General features: G+C 38.3%; 1 protein-coding gene across 2 annotated transcripts in view; it reads right to left on the minus strand.

Moving 5' to 3' along the window:
- Positions 1–5,752: 5,752 nt before the first annotated feature.
- LOC147235690 (tetraspanin-18B-like) overlaps positions 5,753–24,194 on the minus strand; it is a 36,087-nt gene continuing 17,645 nt past the window's right edge. For both annotated transcript variants that reach the window (XM_086143876.1, XM_086143875.1), the window contains exons 3-9: positions 16,726–16,809; positions 14,608–14,802; positions 13,393–13,467; positions 12,447–12,545; positions 12,150–12,326; positions 9,854–9,937; positions 5,753–7,802 (exon numbers count right to left, since the gene is read on the minus strand). In XM_086143876.1, coding sequence (XP_086000002.1) covers positions 7,755–7,802; positions 9,854–9,937; positions 12,150–12,326; positions 12,447–12,545; positions 13,393–13,467; positions 14,608–14,802; positions 16,726–16,788 — 741 coding nt within the window. In that variant the 5' untranslated portion in view covers positions 16,789–16,809 and the 3' untranslated portion in view covers positions 5,753–7,754. The remainder of the gene's footprint in view (positions 7,803–9,853; positions 9,938–12,149; positions 12,327–12,446; positions 12,546–13,392; positions 13,468–14,607; positions 14,803–16,725; positions 16,810–24,194) is intronic.

A 24,194-nucleotide genomic window follows, 5' to 3' on the forward strand; every position in this document is an offset into this window, starting at 1 on the left:
ATCGCAGAGAGAATAATTCACAAAGCAGATTCAAGGGAAACCACTGACTCTGTTTACGACAACATTCAATTAATTTATTCACACCCTGGCAACTGAGGAGGAGGGGAATGAAACATCCTGATTGGTCTCCATGCAGAAATTGAACATGAAATGTGTTTGCATTTAGGATCCAACCAACCACAAGTAATAGAGGAGTCATTTAATTTTATCTGTTTTTGAATACTTCAGAGAGGTCATTAAAAAAGAAATACATATTTCAGTTACAAGTCAGTTAATGGATTGAAAATCCATCTGTTTAATTTAGGGATTTAGGAAATAAAGATTCCATTGTCTGGAAAAGTAATGGAGTCTTCCTTAAACATTGCTGCATTACTTCTACTGGACAGCGGAAGGCGACATCTGCATAAAACACTTTCTACCAAGTTTGTAAATGAGCTTCATTAAGCTTAAGTTGCCTAAAATGCTCCTACTTGTACTTTCCATTGTTCTGCTGCTTTGAAGCCTCGCGCTAATTTAGTGAATTGCAGAATGAGAAGAATCATGAGAATTGTTCTAACAACTAGACAACACACAGACACTCTGCACAACTCATGTTGGATTATTTATTTAGTTATTTGCAGGAAAAGTCTTATTTCTAGCATGGCTACAACCATGACTGATGTGTGTGTTTAGTGTGTTTATGACTACAGTCATGACTGATATGTAAGTGTTTTGTGTGCGTGCATGCATGCGTGTGTGCATGTGAATGCTTGAATGTGACTGTACACTAAATAAATATTCCTGCCGTTGTCTCTTATGTGAAAATTAACAGTATCAAAATGTGGAGAAGAATGAGCCTTCGCAAGGGACCTGAAAAGAGAAAGACTTCTTATTCATCTTATCTTGTTTACAATATGCTGAGTTTGGAAGGATAAAAGTTTTTAGCTCATACATGAAGCTTTTAGTCTGGAAACAGTATGAAGAATGCATATATGATTTTATGCTTTCTATGAAGAGTGCACGTTACTGAATTAATTGTCTAAACCAGTCTCGGCTGTCATATTCTCCTTTCTTTCAGTCATTGATTAATATGTATCAGATCTAATACTCCCACATTAACCCCTCATTTGGAGTTGTAAAAAAATGTTTTACTTCAATTTCAGTCCATGTTTTATCTAATAGAAATGACCTTAAATGACTCCTTACCTATTCATAAAGCAAGAAAGCTGGGCTATGGCCTCTGTAATCATTTAGTTGGGGTATGAGCCTAAACTGCTATTTTAAGCCAAATCCAAGTCAACCAAAGTGCTGAACTTAGAGGAGATGTGGGAAACATTGGCCCATCAAATTTTTTCTGTCGACATTTAGATAAATGAATAATCGTGATACACTCAGGACCCGCTAAACAGAAGATTCAGGAAATGACTCCTCAATTTCCTGTTTTTACATACCTGAGCAACGCCATCCACTGGTCGGTGCTGACGTGACCGTCTCTAAGGAAACACATCCTGTTAGTCAACAGTTTTCCCATTCACCTTTCTCCCACACCTTTGAAACTCACCTGACACCCTGACCAGCTCGATGCTGTAGTCAAAGAACTTGTGGCGTTTGCTCAGAGAACACACATGAACGCCAAAGTCCTCTCTCTTGACCTGGCGGATGGTGAGTGTGATACTGCCAGGGGCGTCAATGATAGTATATCCATCAGTGCAGTTCTGGAAGGCCTTGTGTTTGATGTAGTGGCACAGCAGCTGGTTGTGAGGACTGGTCCACTGCACTGACAGTTGAGGGACGAGCGCCATGTCCTCATGGTGGAGGGAACAAATCAGACTGACCCTCTGATCCAGCTGGCAAAGCACCTTAACAACACTGCCTGCAGATGGAAAATCCCACACTTAGGAATTAATGCCCGACTGTCAGAAACAGAAAGCTAAACAAGCCTTGGTTGATTTATGGTCCGTGGCAAACGTTGATGCATCGTCACTTCTTTGAGAATCACTGAGCCATTTTCATAAAACACGTTTATCATTCTTTTATTTTTTTTGTCTGATTATTCTAAACATCCAATTGAAACCAGCCATGTTTTAACTATATAATCTCTGTAATGTATTCAGATAACTTTTTAATTTATTGACTTCACCATGATAAAACAAAACAAGTGTGTCCACGCCTTTATAATGCCTTTAGAGAATTCTTGAAATATGTTGCCAACCAAAAGAAAGTGAAATGCTGCTGATATTTGTGAATATGTGCAAAACAGATTGATATCTTTAAACTACAAAAAAACAACAGATAACAGTATCATTAAAGACTACATCCAACTTGAAAAAAGAAAAATTTAGCAGCTCAAATGTTTTCAAAATTATGTTTTTTTTTTCTTTTATATTTATTCAGATATCAAAATCCTCTATTCTGGCCAAAATGACTGTTATGATAACCATAACTGTGACTTGTCTGTCAAGACTTCAGCAGAATACATAGATGTAACTAAATGATTACACATCAGGCTCAACTAAATCAACCAAATTGATCGGAATATATCAATAGAAACTTGCCTGGGGAGGAAATATTATCTATCGCTGACAGATTTTGTGTTTCTATTCCTTTGAAGTGGAAATCAATTGCTTTCACTGGATAAACACCATCGATAAATCAGCTCTTTATTCTTATGCTAAGTCAAAGAGTGGTTTCACGTCATGAAATAGAACCATATAGTTTAGACCAAGCAAGCACATCTCCTATCTTCTGCTCTAACATGTTCGAACAGTTGCCATGAGAAGTGCACAAACAGCAATACTTTAGCAACATTATCATGAAATGCGCATCAGGTTTCTGTCAATCAGCTAAGGGTGTCTTAGATACGCAAGAATAAGGAACAAGCACCAAACTAAAGGACCAAAGAAAGTCATAAAAATATTTGAAATGATTATTGATTTGGGAACATGATGTAGGCCTTTCCATCCCGAGTCATTCCTTTTAGTCTCCGTAATGTTCCCATCACTGGAATGAGTTCATCTGAGTTTCATCCGTTGAAAGAGCTTGATCCCACAACTAAGAGAGGCTCTTAAAATGTTTTTCTGTCACATCTAATCAATCTTCACTGATCCTAAGAGTTTCAGTTGCTTACTCCTTAAACGTTAGTGTTTACTGTCTTTGAGTTTAGAGTTGAGATGATAAAACCCCTTCTTCCTCCAGACTTCCCGAACTCGGATGTTCTGAAGGGTTTTCTTCACTGTAGAGAAAACTCTGCAATCATTTGCTTTAGCCATCACAGAATATCACATTTTGATTTTTATATTCTTAATGTTTTTGCCATTTGTATATGAACTCAACTTAATAAAGGCTTCTGTCACTTCCACAACACGGTTTATCCTTAACATTGATGTTTCCTGCGAACAAATACCAAATTACAAATTCAACACCATAAATCCCACATAGCACCGATTCCAAGTAAGGAGGTCAGTCGGTGTATTGTTACCCTGACAGCTGAAGGTTCACTTTTGGTTCTCTTAACCATGATTTTTCAAACATACTACTACCATAAACCCATGGCCTACAGACAGACACAGCCTGACAAGCTGCTGCAGAATTGACAGATTTCTTTAGGATGTGCTGGATGTATCTGCCACCAAAACATAGTAACCAAAGTCATAAACACACTAGACAGTAAACTCTACAAAGCGTTATATTTCTGATTTACTATAAAGTTCCCTTATTTCCAAGAAGGAAGGAAACGATCGAAAAAGCATCTGACCAAGGTTTCATGGAAAAAGATGTTTCCATCCTAAAACACGGGAAGTCAGGATAAAAGGTTGTTGGGAGGAAAATAACAGACAGACACCGTTCAGATGAAAACACATGATGAGACCCTCAGGTGCAACATGTTGCTGAAAAGCAATAAATTCTACCTTTAACTATGGCTGATTCAGGGAGTTTCTCTGTCCTAAAACTCACCTTCTCCAACCGTGTGTGACAGAACCAGAACGAGGTACACAGCAGCTGTTCTCCACATTTGCCCATGAATTAGCTTCCCCAGCATACATAAATATTATACACTCTTAGAAAACTGGGGTTACAAAGCTCAGAAAAAAAAGCAGCTGCCACCTATCACTTTTGTTTTAACAGTAATATCAGTTTACAAGCCTATGTGTGATAGTGAGTGTACTGTATCCACGGTAACAAAGTATCCGAGAAATATAACAGCATGAACATTGCGTTTTTGTTCCTGTAATGAGGTGCCGAAGGAGTCCTTGTTTAATAAAGCAACTTTTAGCGCTTTGCATACATGTTGTCGGTTGAGAGACACAACCACAATGTTCCTTTACGAACAGTTGAGTAGCAACATGCCACACATGCAAGATGAATCACAGGGATGATACTCTGCAAAAAGAAGGGGCCTGACTAACATGCCAGATTTGTAGTCTTAATCCCCCGATTAATTGCAGCAGCCCTGAAACTGAACAACGATGTTTCAATGCTGTGAATTGGTTTTATTTCAATTCTGTCACAATAGGGCGATCATTTGATTTATACACTGGCAGCAGCTGATATTCATATTGTGCTTTATGTTGTTGTCTCCCAAATAAACTGTCAATATCTTTGGACATGATTGACTATCAACATGATAGTCATTTCTAATTAAAATGTCATGTCTGTCCAAACTGCCCCTTATGATACAATGTAGTGTTACGCTGTTTATTCATTCTCAGCAAAAGTCACAGCAGTTGCATGTTTCTGCAGATTCCTCCTCGACAACATCAGGAAGATTCACAGATTCGTCACGGAGAATACAGTGCAGATACTCACCCAGGCTCTAGTCATCTCGCATCTGGACTGCTGCAACTCCCTCCTTGCCGGTGCCTCAGCGGTGACCATCAGGCCTCTGGATCTTATTCAGAAAAGCAGCAGCCCGCCTGGTGTTCGACTGTCCCAAATTCTCCCACACAACTCCCCATCTTACGGCCCTAAACTGGGTCCCCGTAGCCGCCCGCATCAAGTTCAAGACCCTGGAGCTCGCCTACCGGGCAGTGAATGGGACAGTCCCGTCATATCTCCAGGATATGGTTGAGCCACATGTCCCTACCCGTCCCCTCCGATCTGCCACCTCTCTGCGACTGTCCACCCCATCATTCAGAGCCCCGATCAAACCGGTCTTTTCTCGGTCTTGGCCTCTCAGTGGTGGAACGAACTCCCGAAAAAGGTCAGAACAGCGGGGTCGCTGCCCATCTTTCGCTGTGAGCGTTCACCAGCACTACTCCACTAATCGCACTTAGCACCCAACCCCCTGGAAAAAGGAAAAAAAAATATGAAATGAACGTATGTATGTATATGATTCTGAGATGGCTATTTGGTTGAGTGGTAACTTCTAATATTAATAATAATACATAGGATTTGTATAGCGCTTTTCATGGTATTAAAAGACGCTTCTGACTTCTGACTTCCGACTACTGGTACTTCGGATCTTCGGTGACTGAATTCGCACATTTTGTAAGTCACTTTGGATAAAAGTTTCTGCCAAATGACTGCAATGTAATGTAATGCAATGTTTATTCCAACATCATTCTTACAGTAAGAGGCAAGATGGGGACCACAGGAGGACTTACACGTGCGGCTAGACAGGAAGCTAATTGGAGACAAGGGCATATTCTGGATGCAAATTTAGTCGTTTATCGTTCTGTATGTGAATTCTTCACCTCATTTGTGACTAATCAGTGAGTAGTGTTCCATTCCGTTCCTAAGCATGACAAAAAAAACAACCAACATTGTCCACCACTAAAATCACAGAAATGTTTAATGCCAAGTAGCATCATTTACAGTTTCAGACACGTCTCACATGTTTCAGAAATGTCAGTTCAGATCATTTCCATTTTTTTACACGGAGAAAATAACATTGTGCACAAAGGAAAACACTATACAGTCAGTCCTACTGAGGTATGTTAACATATTGACACAATGGATACAAATGCACACGCATACAGACGCGCACACACGCATACAAACGTACAGACATACACACACACGCACGCACATGTACGCATAAACACACCTCCTTTTCAAAGAGATGCATTATTTTTCAGGTTTGTCACTATTAACCAATTTACTGACACCTCTTTTATCTCAGAAACAAACGGTACTTCTAAAAACTTGAAGCCTAAGAAAATTGAATTAAGTGATTAATGACTATGGATGAAGCTGAGCCTCATGCAAGAACTGCTCATACAAACACCCAACATGCGCTGTTCTCAACGCCAAATGTTAACTGGAGGTTCGGTGCATAACTAGAAAGCAGACATGTTAGTCCATGTGACCGTATGCACCACAAAGCTGGAAAATACTGCTGAGGCAGCTTAAAGGAAAAAGTAGTATTTTAGTATTTTCCATTTGTAAACAAAAGCGTAACTATCTTTATCTGTTTTCATCAATGTATTGTGGTTGCACTGTTTATGTTCTTCACACATTCTGAAATTAAAAGGAAATACAACATTGTTGCGACAAGTTTTATCTAAGGCCATAAAAGAATTGTCTTCACAAGTGTGCCATAATAAAATTGTTTCTCAAAGTTGGAAAAATCAGCTAAACTCAAATAAATAATCCTAATTTTGAAGACAATTTTGCCTCATTAATAAAAATTATGTTATTCATTTCAGTTCAAGTTCACTTGAGGCTGCACCTCCCTCACTGAACCCTCCTGTGGACATGTATAAAAATACATGTTGGGATCTTAGTATCATTATTGTAACACCTTGATGTATATCAGTATGTAGAAAATGCAAAATAGATTTATGCCTGTGATTATTATTGTGAAGTGTCATCTCCTCCTGAAACTGCATGGATCAAGAGAATGAAAACAAGCAGAAAAAGGCCCACTACCTTTTAAAATGACCTAAATTTACAATTTAAAATTGACTCAATATGACTATTAGAAATTAATAAATGTCAAAATAATGACAAACCCATTGATTTTAAAATGTGAGATTTTTTCTCCCATTAAATAATTTTGAAAAGCTTCAGACTGCAGATCTAACTTTTTCTTGCATGAAAAGTTATTATTATTTATCATATTTTCTCACAAACAACAGCTGTTACAGTCATATAACTTCGCCCCTCCAGCCATTCAACTGACACTGTCTGATTTAGTTGCTGACGCCTGTCAAACTCCTTCCATCCCTTTTGGAAACTTTTCTGCGGATGAAACATGTGAAAGCACAGATGGAGCACAATGTGTGGTGTCATCAGGAGTTGGCGAACTTTGATGACTCCTTCAAATAAAAAAACGTGCTTTGCTTGAATACAGAGCAATAAAATCTTCTTGCAGGAGGCCCAGGTCTTTACTAGGTGATCGGCTTCACATTTTCCTGAATTTCATGATTTAAGAAAGAAAATCACAGCTTGAGCAGCTCTTTGGCTTGCTGTAAGTTTCTATGTGCTTGATGTGTTTTGTGCTAAACTCTATAAACCTGAAATATAAAACAGTGTGTGGTTTTTTCCACCTCAGCCTCCCCGCACCCTGTGGACTATTCACCCTCAGAGGAAGCAGTGCAGAGCCCCAGCCCCGGCCTCAGGTCTCTGATAACATCTTGTGTGTGTGTCTTTTGTGTGCAAAGCATTGCTTTGACCTGCTGCTGCTGCTGCAGCACTAAAGTACAAAATGATGTCACAAAACCAAGAAGACACATGAACAATCACTGTATAAATACATCTCATATTTTACAGTTTTGTCTTGCCGCTGCCTGCAGGATTGCAGCAGCTGCTGATGTTGCGTCCGAACGTGGCGCCTACTGGATGCCTCGGAATAAACACATGGCAAACACCATGGCAAAGAGCTGGAAAAAGAGAGACGGAGTTCAGAGAGGCCATCGGGCAAGATATTTATCACGACAATCTGACTTTTAGGGATGAGCAATATGGAGAGAAAAAAACAATGTCTTCAAAAGCCATTTTCCATATTGATAATCATCATATTTGTGGAAAAACATATTTACAACATGGATAATAGCAAATCTGGTACAAGGAGGAGTTCAATGACATAATTTAAATATTTTGTATCATCTAAATTTTGACATTTGATGATGATAAACTTTGAACCAACATTATATATTCTATTGTATTCTATTCAATAAATGATTGGAAAAAAAAAATGTTTTCTTAATTTCTGAGACTGTTTTGATATACTGCTGTAGCTGCTCACTTGTTTCTTGCACTTTAATGCAAACGTACAGGTAATTGTCGTAAATGTAAAATGGGCTATTGTTTCTATTGTAAAATGATTTTAAAGGTCTTGATGGAAGTCTTGCTGATTGTAAGGGTGAGTAGTTGCCAATTTACTCAATGTCTTTTTCAAAGATTATGTAAAAGTGATCTTTTTGAAAAACTAATTATGGTAATTATATATCACAATTTGAGGTCAATTGAAAAAATGTGATCATTTGTGAGAATTATACAACAACCTTAACATTGTCAGATGGATAATCCATTTATTGAGAGGAACACATGCTGACGAAAAACCCGCTGCCTCCTGCTGATTATATAAATTAAAACCATACAGTTCAATTGTTAAAAAGTTGACTCAGAAAAAGTATTTTTCCAGCAAACAAATGATAAAAGATGAGGAGCTACTTTCAGAGTTGGACAAATCCAGTTTTGCATCACAAACTATCAAATTAATTAAACGAATTAAAGACTGAGTCTCTTTGTTTTATGAGTGTTTGGTCACAGTGGAGTTCTGTGGCTGAGAGGAAGCATGTCTTTTTCTTTTCTTTTCGGCTGGAAGACGTACAAATGTTCATTATCATGCGAGCATTTAAAATCACAAAACAGCAGGAGATTTATCTAGTTGGTTGAGTGACAGGTTATAGAGATCCAATACTTCATTCACATGGACAACAGATTGAATAAAAGACAATACATCATGCAGAACAGTAAACTGTTAGTACCTATACCTAGGAGTTACTAAATTTATGATGTTTTTTTTGGGGAGTTCCAGTGGCTTTTGGATAGAAATACTTTTTTTTTTCTCTCAGAAAGAAATTTGGCAGACGCAGTTGGTTCAAAACTGCGTGGCTAAGCCGAGTCGCTCGGATGATTTTCTCTCCAATCTCCCTCACTGTGGGAGTAGCTCCCCCGAAGCAGGGAAGCCTGCAGAGCTTTATCATAGGACACACTGGAGCCTCCTTTGCTGATATAACCCCTTACAGCTGCTAGAGGCAGCAACATTTACAGCAAAAGTGTCACGGGGTTGGTTCAGATAATCATCCTGAGTAACAGTCTTTCCTATTCTGTGTCCTCTTATATTACACAATTGAACACCGGACACAGGGATGGAAAACAGATCTTGAGCGTGTGACAATACCGCGGTTCTTTTATTATTAGAACCTCCATTGTTTTCAAAATCAAGGTACAATTGCTTTACAAAGTTGGCATATGGTCAAATTTGATATAACAGTATAACATGGCCAAAATGATTCAACAAATGAATTAAAATTGCCAAGGAAATAGGAAGCAGTTAATAATTGCCAGGAAATCAAACCTCAGAACCTAACTTTGAAAAAAACTTTGACACTGGATACATTAACAAGGTTAGATCAGTGTGTTTGAATATCTGCATTTAGTATAGGATATTATTGTATATTAATGCAAATATAGTTATGCTTAATAAATAATCAAAAAACAAAACCTGTTTGGCTCTGATCTCGAAGATCCAGTTTTTGATAAAAACTATAAAATCTCCATTTTCTAAATAATCAGTTGTTTTGAGGTATACTAAACATAGAGAGAATATATTTCAAAGAATGAGTAGTCATACTGAGATAAAATCATACTGTGCCATCAAAATATTGAATCAGACAAGAGAAATAATTGAAAATAAAACGCATACCTCAATAGTGAGCACCACAATGGCCAAAGCCCCTGCCGTGTAAATGTAGGTCTCAAAGTAATCCATCATTGCTGAGTAGCAGCCCTGCCATAAAAAAAGCAAGAATTAGCCTAGAAAAGAAATGTGATAAATGGGTGTGCAACAATTATGATGTTTCAATTACCATATCAACTTAATGTTTTGCAAATTTCCAATATTTTTAACTATTTTCTATGATTTTATTTGCATTTTGATAACCCCCCAAAACAAATAAAAAATAACTTTTAAGTGTGACAATTTACTTATACTTAATGTATATTGAATATTTTTTAATATTGATATTTAATATTGAATATTAATTTTAACCTTTAAACCATATTTTTTTCTTTATGTTCATATATATATATATATTTTATATATATTTTATATATATTTTAAATATATATATGTGTGTGTGAGCGTCCGTCAGCATGTGTGCGTACGTGTGTTTGTGTATGAGTGTGTATCATGGGTTTTCCTTTTAATTGTGAATTTTCATACACAGTTTTCCCTTTTGAATACTTTTGAATACCTTTTCGTTTGTTTTATAATTTTAAAAAAGGCGTGGAAAAGTGCCTTTAATAATCAGCTTTGCAATAATTTGTGACAATTTGTGACAATAATATGTGACAATTTTCAGGGAAATTGATTAAGAAATTAGAGGCAGAGACAAAGACTAAAGCAGATGAAGAAAAACAGTGTTATTAGTGCATATGCAGTCAGAGTGTCAGATGAGTGATGGTGTGTGTATACTGCATTTTAATAGTGCCACTGTGACGGTAGATGAATGTCCAATTTCACAGCAGCCTGTTACAGTATATAGCCTTCCTATGATCAGATGAAGTACACGGTAATCTGGCTGCAGTGTCTCCTGAACTGATGTAAATTGTGCTAAAGACCCTTTCATTGATGTTCTCTCAGCTGTTTAGCTGTTTCCCCTAGGTGAATCCTCACTGCAGACATTCCACTGTGTGTGTGTGTGTGTGTGTGTGTGTGTGTGTGAGTGTGTGTGTTCTTCTTCTTTCGGCTTTTCCCTTAAGGGGTCGCCACAGCGAATCAACCTTCTCCATCTAACCCTATTCTCTGTATCCTCCTCTCTCACACCAACAAACTTCATATCCTCTCTCACTACGTCCATAAATCTCCTCTTTGGTCTTCCTCGAGACCACTTGCCTGGCAGCTCCACATCCGTCTACCAATATATTCACTATCCCTCCTTTGTGCATGATCGAACCATCTCAGTCTGGCTTCTCTGACCTTCTCTTCAAAACATCGAACATGTGCTGTTCCTCCGATAGACTCATTCCTGATCCTATCCATCCTGGTTACTCCCAAAGAGAACCTCAACATCTTCATCTCTGCAACCTCTACATCTGCCTCCTGTCTTTTCGTCATTGTAACAGTTTCTTGGTCATTGTTAGAGTAATTTACCTTATGTAGCAAGACTGTCTGTGTTATATTATCATGTGTGAGAACCATATTCTGTTTTGCGAGCTATTCAAGATGTAACCTTATCCTGTTATACTTCTGCTATGCAAACTGTACCCACATCCTCTGATGCAAACAATCCTGTAGAAAGTGCTGACTGTACTGAAAACATGATTATCGCATGAGGGAGCGAAACTGCCGAGAGAACATCGCATGCAAAGCGACATCCAACATGCATCTACCCGTTAACTATTATCTTGCTTATGCAAAGGTAACGACGCCCATTACAAATAAAAGCTCATGCTATCGAAGGGAGGTCAGAGCTGTCTGGAGACTACAACAGTGGTGCTCCAACTGACTCTCCCTGCGAGCTGAACAGACTTGACTCGTCTCCTGTCTTCCTTACAGTGTTGATGTCGGCCTTTGAACCCAAACAGCCATACAGCATCGCTGGTCTCACGGTCTTGTACACCTTTCCTTTCATTCTGGCCAATAGTCTTCTATCGCATAGTACCCCTGACACTTTTCTCCACCGATGCCAGCCTGCTTGGGCTCTTCACCTCTTTTCAACACTCTCCGTTGCTATGGACTGTTGACGATAAGCACCTGAAATCCTCCAGCTTCTTGATCTCCACTCCCTGTAGCCTCACCGTTCCACCCGAGTTCCTCTCATTCACACACATATATTCTGTTTTGCTGCAACTAAATTTAATTCCTCTCCTTTCCAGAGCATACCTCCACCTCTCTAGATTTTCCTCTACCTGTTATCTGCTCTCACTACAGATCACAATGTCAAACAGGCGAGTGTGTGTGTGTGTTTGTGTGTGTGTGAAAAGTTTCTTCTAATGACCTTGTTGTTTCTAAAGGCCAGGCTGCCACTGACACACTGCTCTTGAGTCATGTGCTCAACATGTCCAGCGAAACTGTTCCTCGGGCAACAGGCCTCCGGGACCATCTTGTTGGGGTTCAGTAGCCTGAAAAGACTATCCTCGAAGTCCTCGTGGCCACTTACACCACAGCAATCAAACTGAACAAGGAGACACAACGGTAGGAAGCAGGTGATCACATGACTAGATCATTTACAAATGCCATTATCTTGCCAGGTTATGCTGATTATAAGAAATAACGCTGAGATTCAACACTTTACTGTAGACATGATGGCATTCCATGTGGAGGTGAAGACATCAGTGTTGTTTTGACCTTGATAGTGGCGTTTCAACTCCCTGGTGAAATACTCTCTGGTTAACTGTGCAGGGACACACATACAAAATCAATTTTTAGTATGAAACTATTAAAATCATAGAACCCTCAGTTTTGGTATTCTGATGCATTTTTCATGATCCACTATTTTCCAAGTAGTAATCGTCTTTGGAACTGAACATTCCTAGTTCGATTCCCCACTCCTGGTGTGTCGAACCGTTGTTGAGCAAGACACTGAACCCCTAACAGCTCCCCTGGCGCTGATGGGCTCCAGCCCACTGCTCACGGTTTATCCATGATGGGTTAATTGCAGAGAACAAATTTCCCCACAAGGGACTAATTAAGGGTAAATTATCATTATTATTATTAAGAAATAATAACCTTTGAGTCCAATTGAAAATGATTATTTCACTATCTTTCAAAGGTTTAATAAATGCAGTCATAAAGTCAATTTTATAACAATATCTGTATGATATATTTTAGTCTTTAAAAAAACAAATTAAATAACTTCTCACATTATAAGGGACACATTGAATGCATTCTTACATGATTATACATCACAGACAGGTTGGAAGATAGATAGATAGATAGATAGATAGATAGATAGATAGATAGATAGATAGATAGATAGATAGATAGATAGATAGATAGATAGATAGATAGATAGATAGATAGATAGATAGATAGATAGATAGATAGATAGATAGATAGATAGATAGATAGATAGATAGATAGATAGATAGATAGATAGTAAATGTCATGAAAATATCTATAAATATTGGAATTTCAGTATTCAAATGTATCAAGGTTGCATAAAACTATCATTTTGCACTGCAAATTCAAAACATTTAAGTAAAATAACAAACCCATGCTGATCCAAAGACATTACTCACATGCTCCCTAAAGAGGAATGCCAAGACAGCAGCCGCCAGTTCAGCCAGGAAGATGAAGAGGATGAGCATGAAGAACTGAGGATGGAAGAGACAATCACAGTGTTCCAGTTACTCTGCAGATGAACACTTGGAGATTATTGGCATCCACACAGGAAGATGACAATATTCATTTATTTTCAAACATTAAGTTTGCATTGGGCATCTATACAAACACATATGATTTACAGCTATAAAATGTTGCTTGGTGAACACACAATAATTAGATCAGATTATAAATCCTTCCACTATTATATTTACATTTTACATTTACATCCACCTGAGGGCGCCATTATACTGTGAAACTGTGCTGACATAACATGGAAGCAAGTAACTGTATTTAGAGTTAAACTCTACAAGATTATGGCCTCTTCAAACACTTTCTATATGACTTCACAGTAAGAACTTTGCGTTATTCTCAGAACCTGAGCTGGAAAACCTGTGCGATTTCTGGTTTAATGAACTATAGAAGGAGATGGGTGTTTCCATCTGATTTCAAAATGCTCACCCAGAATGGATGCTTGCAAAACTATAGGAGCGGAGGTTATATTTTAATGAATGCGAATGCATCAAAATTAGAAAAGCAATTCCATTACTCTACTTCTGCAGATATGCAAATGCAGGATTAAGAAAATATTACTTTAATTTTGCTCAGCCTGATATAGAGAGAATGAATAATGTAATATTTAGATTGCAGCTCCTCCATAAAAGAGTGGCAACATAAATAAACCATCATTAATTTTTATGCTGAGCCAAGTGAGTCCACCGTTAATTACTACATTTGCAAGCTTTTCACACTTAAGATGGAAGAAATTAAAAAAAAAGCAACATTGGTCATTATGAACAACGTAACTAACTAGCACTGCTTTAATTCTACTATAATGATACTATCTTCATACTCATACTCACAATTTAGTGTCAATTTGTTAATCACTTTTTTTCAAAGATCAACTTTCAGGCAGGTTCTTGCTGAAGGTTGAATAAGACCTTAAATGATTTGAGGTCATTTCTTATTGAATATTATGGTGAATTTGCTGGTGGTGGGACTAAAAGACATTTTAATAAGGACATTTACATATACTCTCTCTCTCTCTCTCTCTCTCTCTCTCTCTCTCTCTCTCTATATATATATATATATACTGCATATATCACTTTATGTTTTTTAAGCCGTAAACTCACAAAGAGCAGCAGACATTTGTTCTCACGAATGGCGCCACAGCAGCCCAGGAAGCCCAGCAGGAACAGCATTCCTCCCAATGCCAGAATGACGTAGACCCCTGTGAACAGCAGGGGGTTGGCGGCCACTATCTCCCTGAAGCCCATTGGGTCCAGCAGCACCCAAACACCCACGCCCAGCAGGACGGAGCCACCCAACTGAGAGAAACAAAGTTAATTAGCTATTTGTAGATATCCGAGAGAGATCCTGGCATTGAGAGGAGTTAGGGGAAGCTGCAGGCACGCAGGCAAGTATGGTGTCCCCTTCCTTGCTCTGTGCTGCCTCAAAAGATACTTGAAACTGGCATGTCATGTAGACACCGTAAAACATGCATAGATTCAGTCCCCAACATGATTAGGATTTTAAAAAAGGTTATTTTTAAATTGTGCTCTGATGTAGAATAACTGAAACCACACATTAATATTGAATCAAAACAATTAGATTTTTAAAAAATATGTATTTTATTCCACAGGTTCAGATAATTTCCTGGCTTTTTCATGATTAAGCAATGTTATTAATCTTCTTATGCGATTCCTTGATGATTTTTTTATCATGCTTTGGAGATTTTAAGGTTACCTAACAATTTGCTTACAGTAATCTAATATTATTTGGGGAAAATAAAACAGCAAATTACCAGTATGTACGCATGTATGTATCTGTGTGTGTGTGTGTGTGTGTGTGTGTGTGTGTGCATGTAATTCGCAGGCCATTAAGGCCAGTGTTCATTAATTCTAATGACTCTACCTTTCAAACAATTTTATTCATCATTGAATAGCTTATTTTTGAATGATTCTGAACATAGAGAAAGGAGCCTAAGAAATCTAAAAGTAGCCCATTTAAGTTCATCAGGTAACTTTTAAAGTAAGTCAATGCCACAGACATCCCACTCAGCACCAGTGTTTACTTTATCGCACTGAAAGAAGCGGACTTTATCAGCAGAACCTTCTCTCTGGTCACACACAAGTGATTGGAGAAAGAGATTGCTGATACCGGAGCCTTGAAATGAGTTTCCTCTGCAGGCTGGCTGCACTAGGAGCTCAGAATCTGGCACAACAGATAGAAACCAGCATTGGAATTTCATTATTTCAGCATTAAATATGTTAAGTCTTTTCATATGATTTTTTTTTTCTCAAGCTGTTACTATATAAATCCTTAAAGTGATGGTTAATAACCAGAAATGTAACCAAAATTATTAGAATACTTCTTTAATCACTCATCTGGAAGAAATGAGGAAGCAAGAAAGAAAGGCAGCATGTTTTCTCTCTGATAGTCCAGCCATACATTTTTAATTTTTTTGCTTTGTACTGTCTCCTCTGTGGATTAACATGCCAAACATTTGTGAAATCAGCTTGACATGAATATATCTAGACCAAAGGTGTCAAACTCTGGCCTGCGGGCTAAATTTGGCCCGCTCTGTTGTTATATTTGGCCTGCAAAGCCTTACCAAATGACTACTAGAGCTGACACGCCGGGATTGTCTACAGTGCATGTACTGCTATTTCTACAAATCCCAGAATTTTCTGCTGGTGTTTTGGCGTTTATGGGTCCTGTTGTGACCCATAAACGCCCTCTCCTCTGTTGACAGTAGTTATAGCGACCTTATGCTAATACTGGCACCCTGCTACTTAGGCAGAAAACAGGATTTTACATGTATGCAATATTAAGTTATATATTGTATAGCATTAAGCTATGCTTGTTCCATATTTCCTTTTTAAGCAAAACTGGTTTGGGTTCAATGTTATATCTGGAGGAAGATTTTTTTCAGTAAATATCAATGTTGGTCTGTGACTTTGTCCCAGTTTTGAATTTTGGCCCACTGTGTATTTAAGTTTGACACCCCTGATCTAGACAGATATGTGCTGTACTCAGACTGAAATGACAACACAAGAGGATAATACTATTTAAGTTAAAACAGATCAGTTGGTTTATATTTGCCTCCCGAACTCGACACCACTGTTGTTTAGGGTGTTGGTATTCATTAGTTTGAGGACATTTACACCCATAACCGAGTATCAAGGTTTGAAGATGTTCTTCAATTTGATACCTTAAATCAACAAAGGAAGAGAAAGAGGTGAACTCACAAAGATGAAGAAGTTAAAAATGAACATCAGGTACTTCATGCAGCTGAGGCAGTCACCCTCCATGGCTGAGACCTCCCCCTGACCCTGTTCAGACACACATTAACACACGAACACACAAACACACAGAATGTACAGTAAACAGTTAGAAGCGGCTCTGGTTTAATAGAATACAATGAAAATTTGAAATATTCAGTGATACTTCATTTATAAGAATAAAAATCTCTGAAATGTCATGTGTTCTGCCCTCCCTCTTTTTAGGTGACATCGTGATAACCCGACCTAAAGCGGTGCCGCTAAACAACTCTGCTCTAAATTGGGCTTGGTCCAGCACAGTGGGAATTCAGTTCAACTTGGAATCAAGATGTAGGGATCTGATAAAAACACCTTCTGCCACAAACATGGTGTGAATTATGTCTTTTCCAGTCTTTTTCCAGAGCAGGGTTTTTCTCTGTAGAAAATGTTTGTTGTTTTGTTTTTTTTGCATTCCATTTGTGGTAGCTACTACTGTTTTAAAAAATACCTACAAGTATTGTATCATTTGAGAACAGTTATTACATACTATATTAACATCAGCTTCCTTGTAATATGTAAATATAACCAATATTTTAGGCAAAATGTGACCCCTAATGTTTCTATCGGTCATGACTGATGGGCACACAAGCACCAATAAGTGCACTGAGCAGGAGCCATTATTCAAAATAATATGAAACAACATCCTGAAAATCTAGGAATGTGCAGGAAGTGGAACCCCCAACATTCTTCTCATTCACACATGGCACTAACACGGACAACAGGGTGCACGGAGAACTCCTTGATGACACGATGTCTGTCATTTGCGGGGATACGACACTGACAGCATGTCCCTGAGGAATCGTGTAACACATGGACATTGGCTGGTGCTGAGGACGACTCGTAAACGGGGCCAACGGTGGGGGTGTGAAGAAGACCAACTGTGCATTTATGGTCCCTGATGGTGTTTAGCAGTTGGAACCACCATACAGCCACCTGTCCAATCTGATTGGCATGCACTTCAGTTGGGCATAATCAGCTTCTTGTAAAGGGATTTCACTCTTGTGAATTAGAATGTAAATTACCTTTTTTTTTGGATTGGATTCTATCAACTTTAAACCATAGCCACAGAATAAGTAGGAATTAAAAAATAAAAAAAAATCTTCTAACCAGTTGATACCTTGCAGATTTTAATGTTGTACCTCTTGACTATCTAATTGGAGGTAATTTGGCATTTCTCATTTATTTCTGGCTTCCTTTACATTAGTTCTGGGGGATTTCTAAAAAACTTACTGTTGTAATTTCAAAAGGGCTGTGATCCATGAAATGCCCTCTGACACTCCCTTTTCACCAAAAGGGTCACCACCAATAATTCTTATTTGCCAAATGTGCCGTTGTCGGAGCCCTCAGCTTTGTAAATGTGCAACGTCAATTTAACTGCTCTGCATGAGACTTTGAATTAAATCAAATTGTAGATGCTCTTCCTCCCTGCAATTTAACACAGGTTTTGTGACTCCAGTTGCATTCTGGGTAATTGCTGCCCTTTATGGCTGAGGTCAGGGTTAATAGAATAAGGGCACGCATGGTTTGTTGGGCTTTTGTTACCACGTGCACTCTGAGTTATTAGCACTGTTCAATCAATCACTTATGTGAGCAAAATTTCAACAAGAATGTCAATACGAGAAAATGTGAACGTGCCGCTTTGAAAAGAACAGCATAATCACAGAAACACCAGCAGTGAAAAAAAAAAGATTACACCAAGACCTGTCAAACAAGAAAGCGAAAAGCAAGACAGCCATTTTTGTGAAACATTATGGCACTGAGAGGTTTCCATTCACAGTTACTGACACTGTGAGAATAAAAAAGGAAGACGTCTATAGTAAAACCAGCTCTTGTCCCCATTATAAGTAACCCTCTTTTTATCATTTCTACCAACACGTGGTAGTTACATTTTAGTTACTACATTTCAACAACAAAACTAAAATCCAAAATACCTGCCACTGAAGATACAGACATTGTGTATTTGAATTTGTTATAAGTTCAGTAATGTGCATCTTTGTTCACATTGATCAAGACTGTTACAAAATGTAATAAATTAAATTATAATAAATTAGTAATTAATTTGAAAAGTTTGACCAATGCTTTTTTAAGTGTTTGGTTTTCATCCCAAAGTGTCTTTCAGGGAAGGCACAGCCTGTTATTTTTTTTTTTTACTGTTCATGAACTGACGCTCCTATGATATGTGTAGGATTATGAAAGCAAGTGGAAGTTTAAGCAATGGGTTATTAACCGTTGTTACATCAAAATCTTCTTGTCTTGGCAACTGGACTTGTATTTCTTCACTTGTATTTCTTCACCCCTCATCCGAGAGGCTTCTTCAGTTCTAAAGACCTGTGGGGAGTTTTCAAATATAACTGTTAAGAAAGCCTTGGGATCCTGTGGCTACCCTAAATGGGCCTTCACCAAATCAGAAACCATCATGTGCAAGAAAATAGAACAGAAGGAAGACAACAACAAACGAAAGAACAGTTTCATACCGTATGTTGCTGGTGTTACGGAGAAACTCCGAAGGGTGTTCAACAAACACCATGTACCGGTACATTTCAAACCCCACAACAACCTGAGGCAAAAACTGGTTCACACAAATGACAAAACACCCAAGCACAAGATAGGGAATGTGGTGTATGCTGTCATGTGTGTTGAGGATTGTGATGGCGTCTAAATTGGAGAGACCGAACAACCTCCGCACAAACGGACGGCCCAACACAGGAGAGCCACCACTTCAAGACAGGACTCTGTGGTCCAGCTACACCTGAGGGACAAGGGCCATTCATTTGAAGACAGCAATGTTCATATTGTATTCTGGCCAGAGAAGACAGATGGTTCAAGAGAGGAGTCAAAGAAGCCATCTTTGTCAAAACAGAAAAAACATCTCTTAACAGAGGAGGGAGCATAACACACCACCTTTCACAAATGTAAAATGCCGTACCGGGATCAATACCAAGACGGATTTTCACAAAGGACCAGACCCATCTGCACCTTCCAAACAACTAGAAAAGACCCACCACCAGACCCAGCCCCCAGCAACGTCCACATGAGCCTGGATTTCATATGATCCAACAGGTTTTACTCTTTTGTTTAGCTTTACCTTTTCACATTCCAATCCAGGTAATCCCACTAAGTTGCGTTTTTGTTCCAACAAGGGACACCTCCATTGGCATAAAAACCCCTCTTACACGTAGTTTCTGCATATCAACTCTTTCACTTACAAAACAAGCCACCATAACCTAGAGCCGCCCAAAAATTTGGCAGTTATATTTGGAAACTCCCCATAGGTCATTAGAACTGAAGAAGCCTCTCGATGAGGGGTAAAACGTCTTAAAGTGAAGAAATTCAAGTCCAGTTGCCAAGAAAAGAAGATTTTGACAAGAATTAACCATGACCTGGATGACTGAGAACCTCCACAAACAAACCGTTGTTAGGATTCTTTCATAAGACAAAGGTGAAGTTCTCTGTAATTGTTTTCTTTAAATGAGAAAATATGTTTCTAATTCATAAAGGTACTACAATGCTTCTAATGAAATTATGTTGTTCTGAATGACAAAGTACTCTTAATATGGGTGGGGCAAAATATCGAATATTTTCTTACTATAATATTGTATTGCCATTTTTTTCAGTACAGATATTGCAAAACATAGTTTCATTCTGTCACGTCATGTAAGCAGGATTTAGTGTTTCCATGTATCTCATTGGGAATATGTCTAATACATAATACATGATGTGTATAAAATATTGTATTACAACATTTTCTATATACCCCCTGACCCTACCATCATCAATCTCTTGATTCCAAATGTGATACGTGACAGTGTGAGTAATGACGAACGAACAGAGGAGTGTCATCGACTGCAGCTGCCCTCCGCTTCAGTGAGCTCTACTGCATGTTTTGCTGATTGCTGCAATTTCACTGCTGGCTGTCTCATACCACACTTTTTCTGCTGCAGCAGGCAGCTGTGCAGAGATCAAAAACTCCAAAAATGCACAGACACAGTTATAGCTGAACTTTGTGGCACATTCTGTGGCACAACTAATGACTTGTCAGATGGTTTTTTTAGAGGAATTTGCAGAGACTTTGACTTATTAGGTTAGGCGGAGAGAAAAGATCAAGGCAGAAAGATTAACTATATTTGCTGTTCAAACATATTTAAGTGACAAAGCAAAGGAAACACAGTGCTCTTTCAAAGGTTTATGGATAGTAAGAAACATCAGGCTTCAACATAACTTATGCAACTATTACCAATGAAAATCACCCTCAAAAATCTTTCTTATTATTTAAAAATCTTGACAGGATAAAGTGGAAATGTCCTCGTAAACAATCAGATCTATTGTTCAGTTCACTTCAAACATGCTGTTGTGGCTTCAATAATGTTATTAGAATAAAGCAACACACAAAAAACAAAGTTGAAAATGATCAGTTACCAGAGAGTGCAGCAGTCAATCTCAGAGATATGGTATGACAACAAAGGGGAGTTTATATCGTTCTTATATTCTTATGTCTCAGAGGGAAGTGGCTTCCTCACTGCAGAATAAATGTACAGCATGTTGAAACCAATACTTGACTTTTGTGAACCATTTCAGCCATAATGGTGTCCCCTAAAAAAATGATTCAAGCAGCAAAACTTCAGTCTTCAGAATCAAATGCATAAAAGCAATAAGCCTTCTGAGAACACTTGAATTGTCATATTGATGCAAATCTCCGTCTATTGTCATTCCTCTTATTCCTCAGAATTAACTACACCAGCCACCATGTCCGCCATCTGTGATTCTTTCAAAATATCCAACATCAGCCAAGACCTAGATGTTAGATTTGCAGTGACTTTTTCGAAATGTCGTAGATGCTTTCTTAAATTGCAGAGCGTTCGGCTCAGGACCACCATATGTAGGTCTGCCTTCCCAGCTCTCAAATCAAATAAACACTCACATCATTTGTTTGTAAAGACTGAATATGTTGTTTGTTTTAACAGGTTGTATTTACGCGCAACAGTCGGCATTCTTATCAACCTACACGCATGGAGACAATATCTCATCAGGGAAACATGGAAAAAGAACATAGAACCATATCTTTTCTTTCATGTTAGGAATTGTGTCAACCAACATACATTTTCCACTGAGGTTTTGATTAATTTAAAAAAAAAAAGAAATACCATCTTATCTAGATGATCTTGTCAATGCTTGCAGTGAAGGAGAGAAAGAGAGAAAGATTGATGACTCTTTTAGCTATAATTAATAATTCTCCTGCCAGCTATTTGTTTTTAGGCTGTTTTATTAAATAATACACACCCTCTGTATTCACACATTAACATGTATTTCTCCAAGACAGACCCAATCAGTGAAAAGTCCAAGACTTATTTGAGTTCACGTGTATAAGAATGCAGTCACATCAAGCATAGACGAGTTTCCATGTGCTCTCAATTGTCTGCTTGTCATTAGATCATTCAGGATACCTTTTAATACCAATGAGTGGGGCACTGCTGAAGTCCCATTCAGCAGCTGCAGCAGCTTTTAATAAATAGGTAATAAATAGGGCTGCAGGATAATTTTACACAGCTGGACATAGAGAGGGCGCGGACCATTTCCTCTGTCCAGTGCAGTAATTTGGAATCACAAAGTTTGATTTTAATGATCCTATATGAAGTCTCTCTGCAGTGAGGCCCTGCAGAAGATTTCTCAGACACTGGGTCAAGTTATCGAGACAGTCCGGTCGCAGATATCAGGGTCAGGAACTGCGATTAATGATGAAGTTATTGTTATTAGATCAGGATGGTCATCTTTGGCTTTTTACATCACATCTTGCTGGTTACATATGCAAGGCTCAGACTTTTTTGGAACTAAATATAAAGATAAAGTCAACAATTCTGTATAGAGATGTTGCTGCGCACTTTTTGTTGGCCATATTGTCTTATATCTTCTTTAGTCCGTCGTAATTTTAAGGCTATCTATCATACGGTTCTATCTTACAAACGTATATGGTTAGAATAAATGTAAATTATCCACTCTAAATAAAAGTAAACATATTACTCATGAGATAAATTACATCTCCTTTTCTGTGGAGGTTCTTAGTCATCCAGGTCACGGTGAATTCTTGTCAAAATCTTCTTGTCTTGGCGACTGGACTTGAATATCTTCACTTGAAGAAAATTCTGAACTGAACTGAACCGTTCAGAACTGATGATTTCGACAAGAATACTTCTTCCTTTGTTCAAGTTGTTCCTCCTCAGTATGTTCACTACATTGAAGGGTACGAGTAAACTGACGGCAAAAATTTTGAAATTAGCAAGAAATCAAAATAGTGTGAAATCACAGCAAGATCTGCAAGAAATAGTGTAAAAATCTGCCTAAATTTACTAAAGAAATTCACGTGAGCTCAGTAAACAAGAAGATGAACATCACTGATGCGGAGTCAGAGTTTAAAAACACTAAATAAGGGAGAATCTACAATAAATAATTGTGCTGTGAACACAATTTATTCACATTTGTTTTTTGTGTAAGCACATACCATGATATGTCCCAAGAAAAAAAAAGTCTGATTTGAAGAACTATGTAAGGCAGGCTTACACTGCAGCTAAATCATCAGTAATTAAACAATAATAAAAAGTAAGATTCAACTATCACTGTTACACAGCAACATTATTGCTTACTAAGTTCTTCCTTTTTCCTCATTTCACATTTGCACAGAATGAGCATAATTAAACAGGCGAGGCTCTGTATCATCTTTATATCCATCAGTGCACATAAATACATTCCATACAGGAAATGTTCATTGTTTAAATGCTGTTATATACATGCCATGTCCCGGTCATCGCTGTGGAACAGCAGGCAGCTGGCAGAGGCAGAGCGAGAACATGAGAGCCCCCTGTTGCTGACTGGCTAGAGTATTGCATTGTGTGGAGATACATCCGAGCCTCTCAGTTTGTGCCAGGACAGCTTGAAGCCTGGAATTTAGCCAAGTGAGAGCTTGACAAAAAGTGCATTAAGTGGCTGACTGCACTTTTATACCACTACCTAAAGCCAGACCTTTATGAAATGTAACAATAGTTACTGAGCAGCTGCCAGAAGATGTCTCTTTATTATGAAAACCTCACCATGGATGCCTTTGGGCTACTAGGGTGTAGTCCTGTAAAATGTTCATGATATTAATGGGTGCTGTTGATCTTGGTACTGGTTTGAAGGGTTTGGGAATGTAATCTGTGGAGAAGATTGTGTCTTAACACTCTCTACCTGGAGCAGACTCTACCTGTTGAGGAGAATAAGGTCTTTTGGGGTGCAGAAGACACTCCTCAAGACCTTCTACGACAGTATGGTGGCATCAGCCATCTCTTTTTGGAGTGATCTGCTGGGCCAAAAGCATTCTGAGTATTATATTCTATTTCTATAGCCACTGTAGTCAATTTTTTAGCACA

This window comes from Fistularia commersonii, chromosome 3 (assembly GCF_037954325.1).
Source record: "Fistularia commersonii isolate RoL2024-O1a breed Wild chromosome 3, RoL_Fcom_v1.0, whole genome shotgun sequence".
Taxonomy (NCBI): Eukaryota; Metazoa; Chordata; class Actinopteri; order Syngnathiformes; family Fistulariidae; genus Fistularia; species Fistularia commersonii.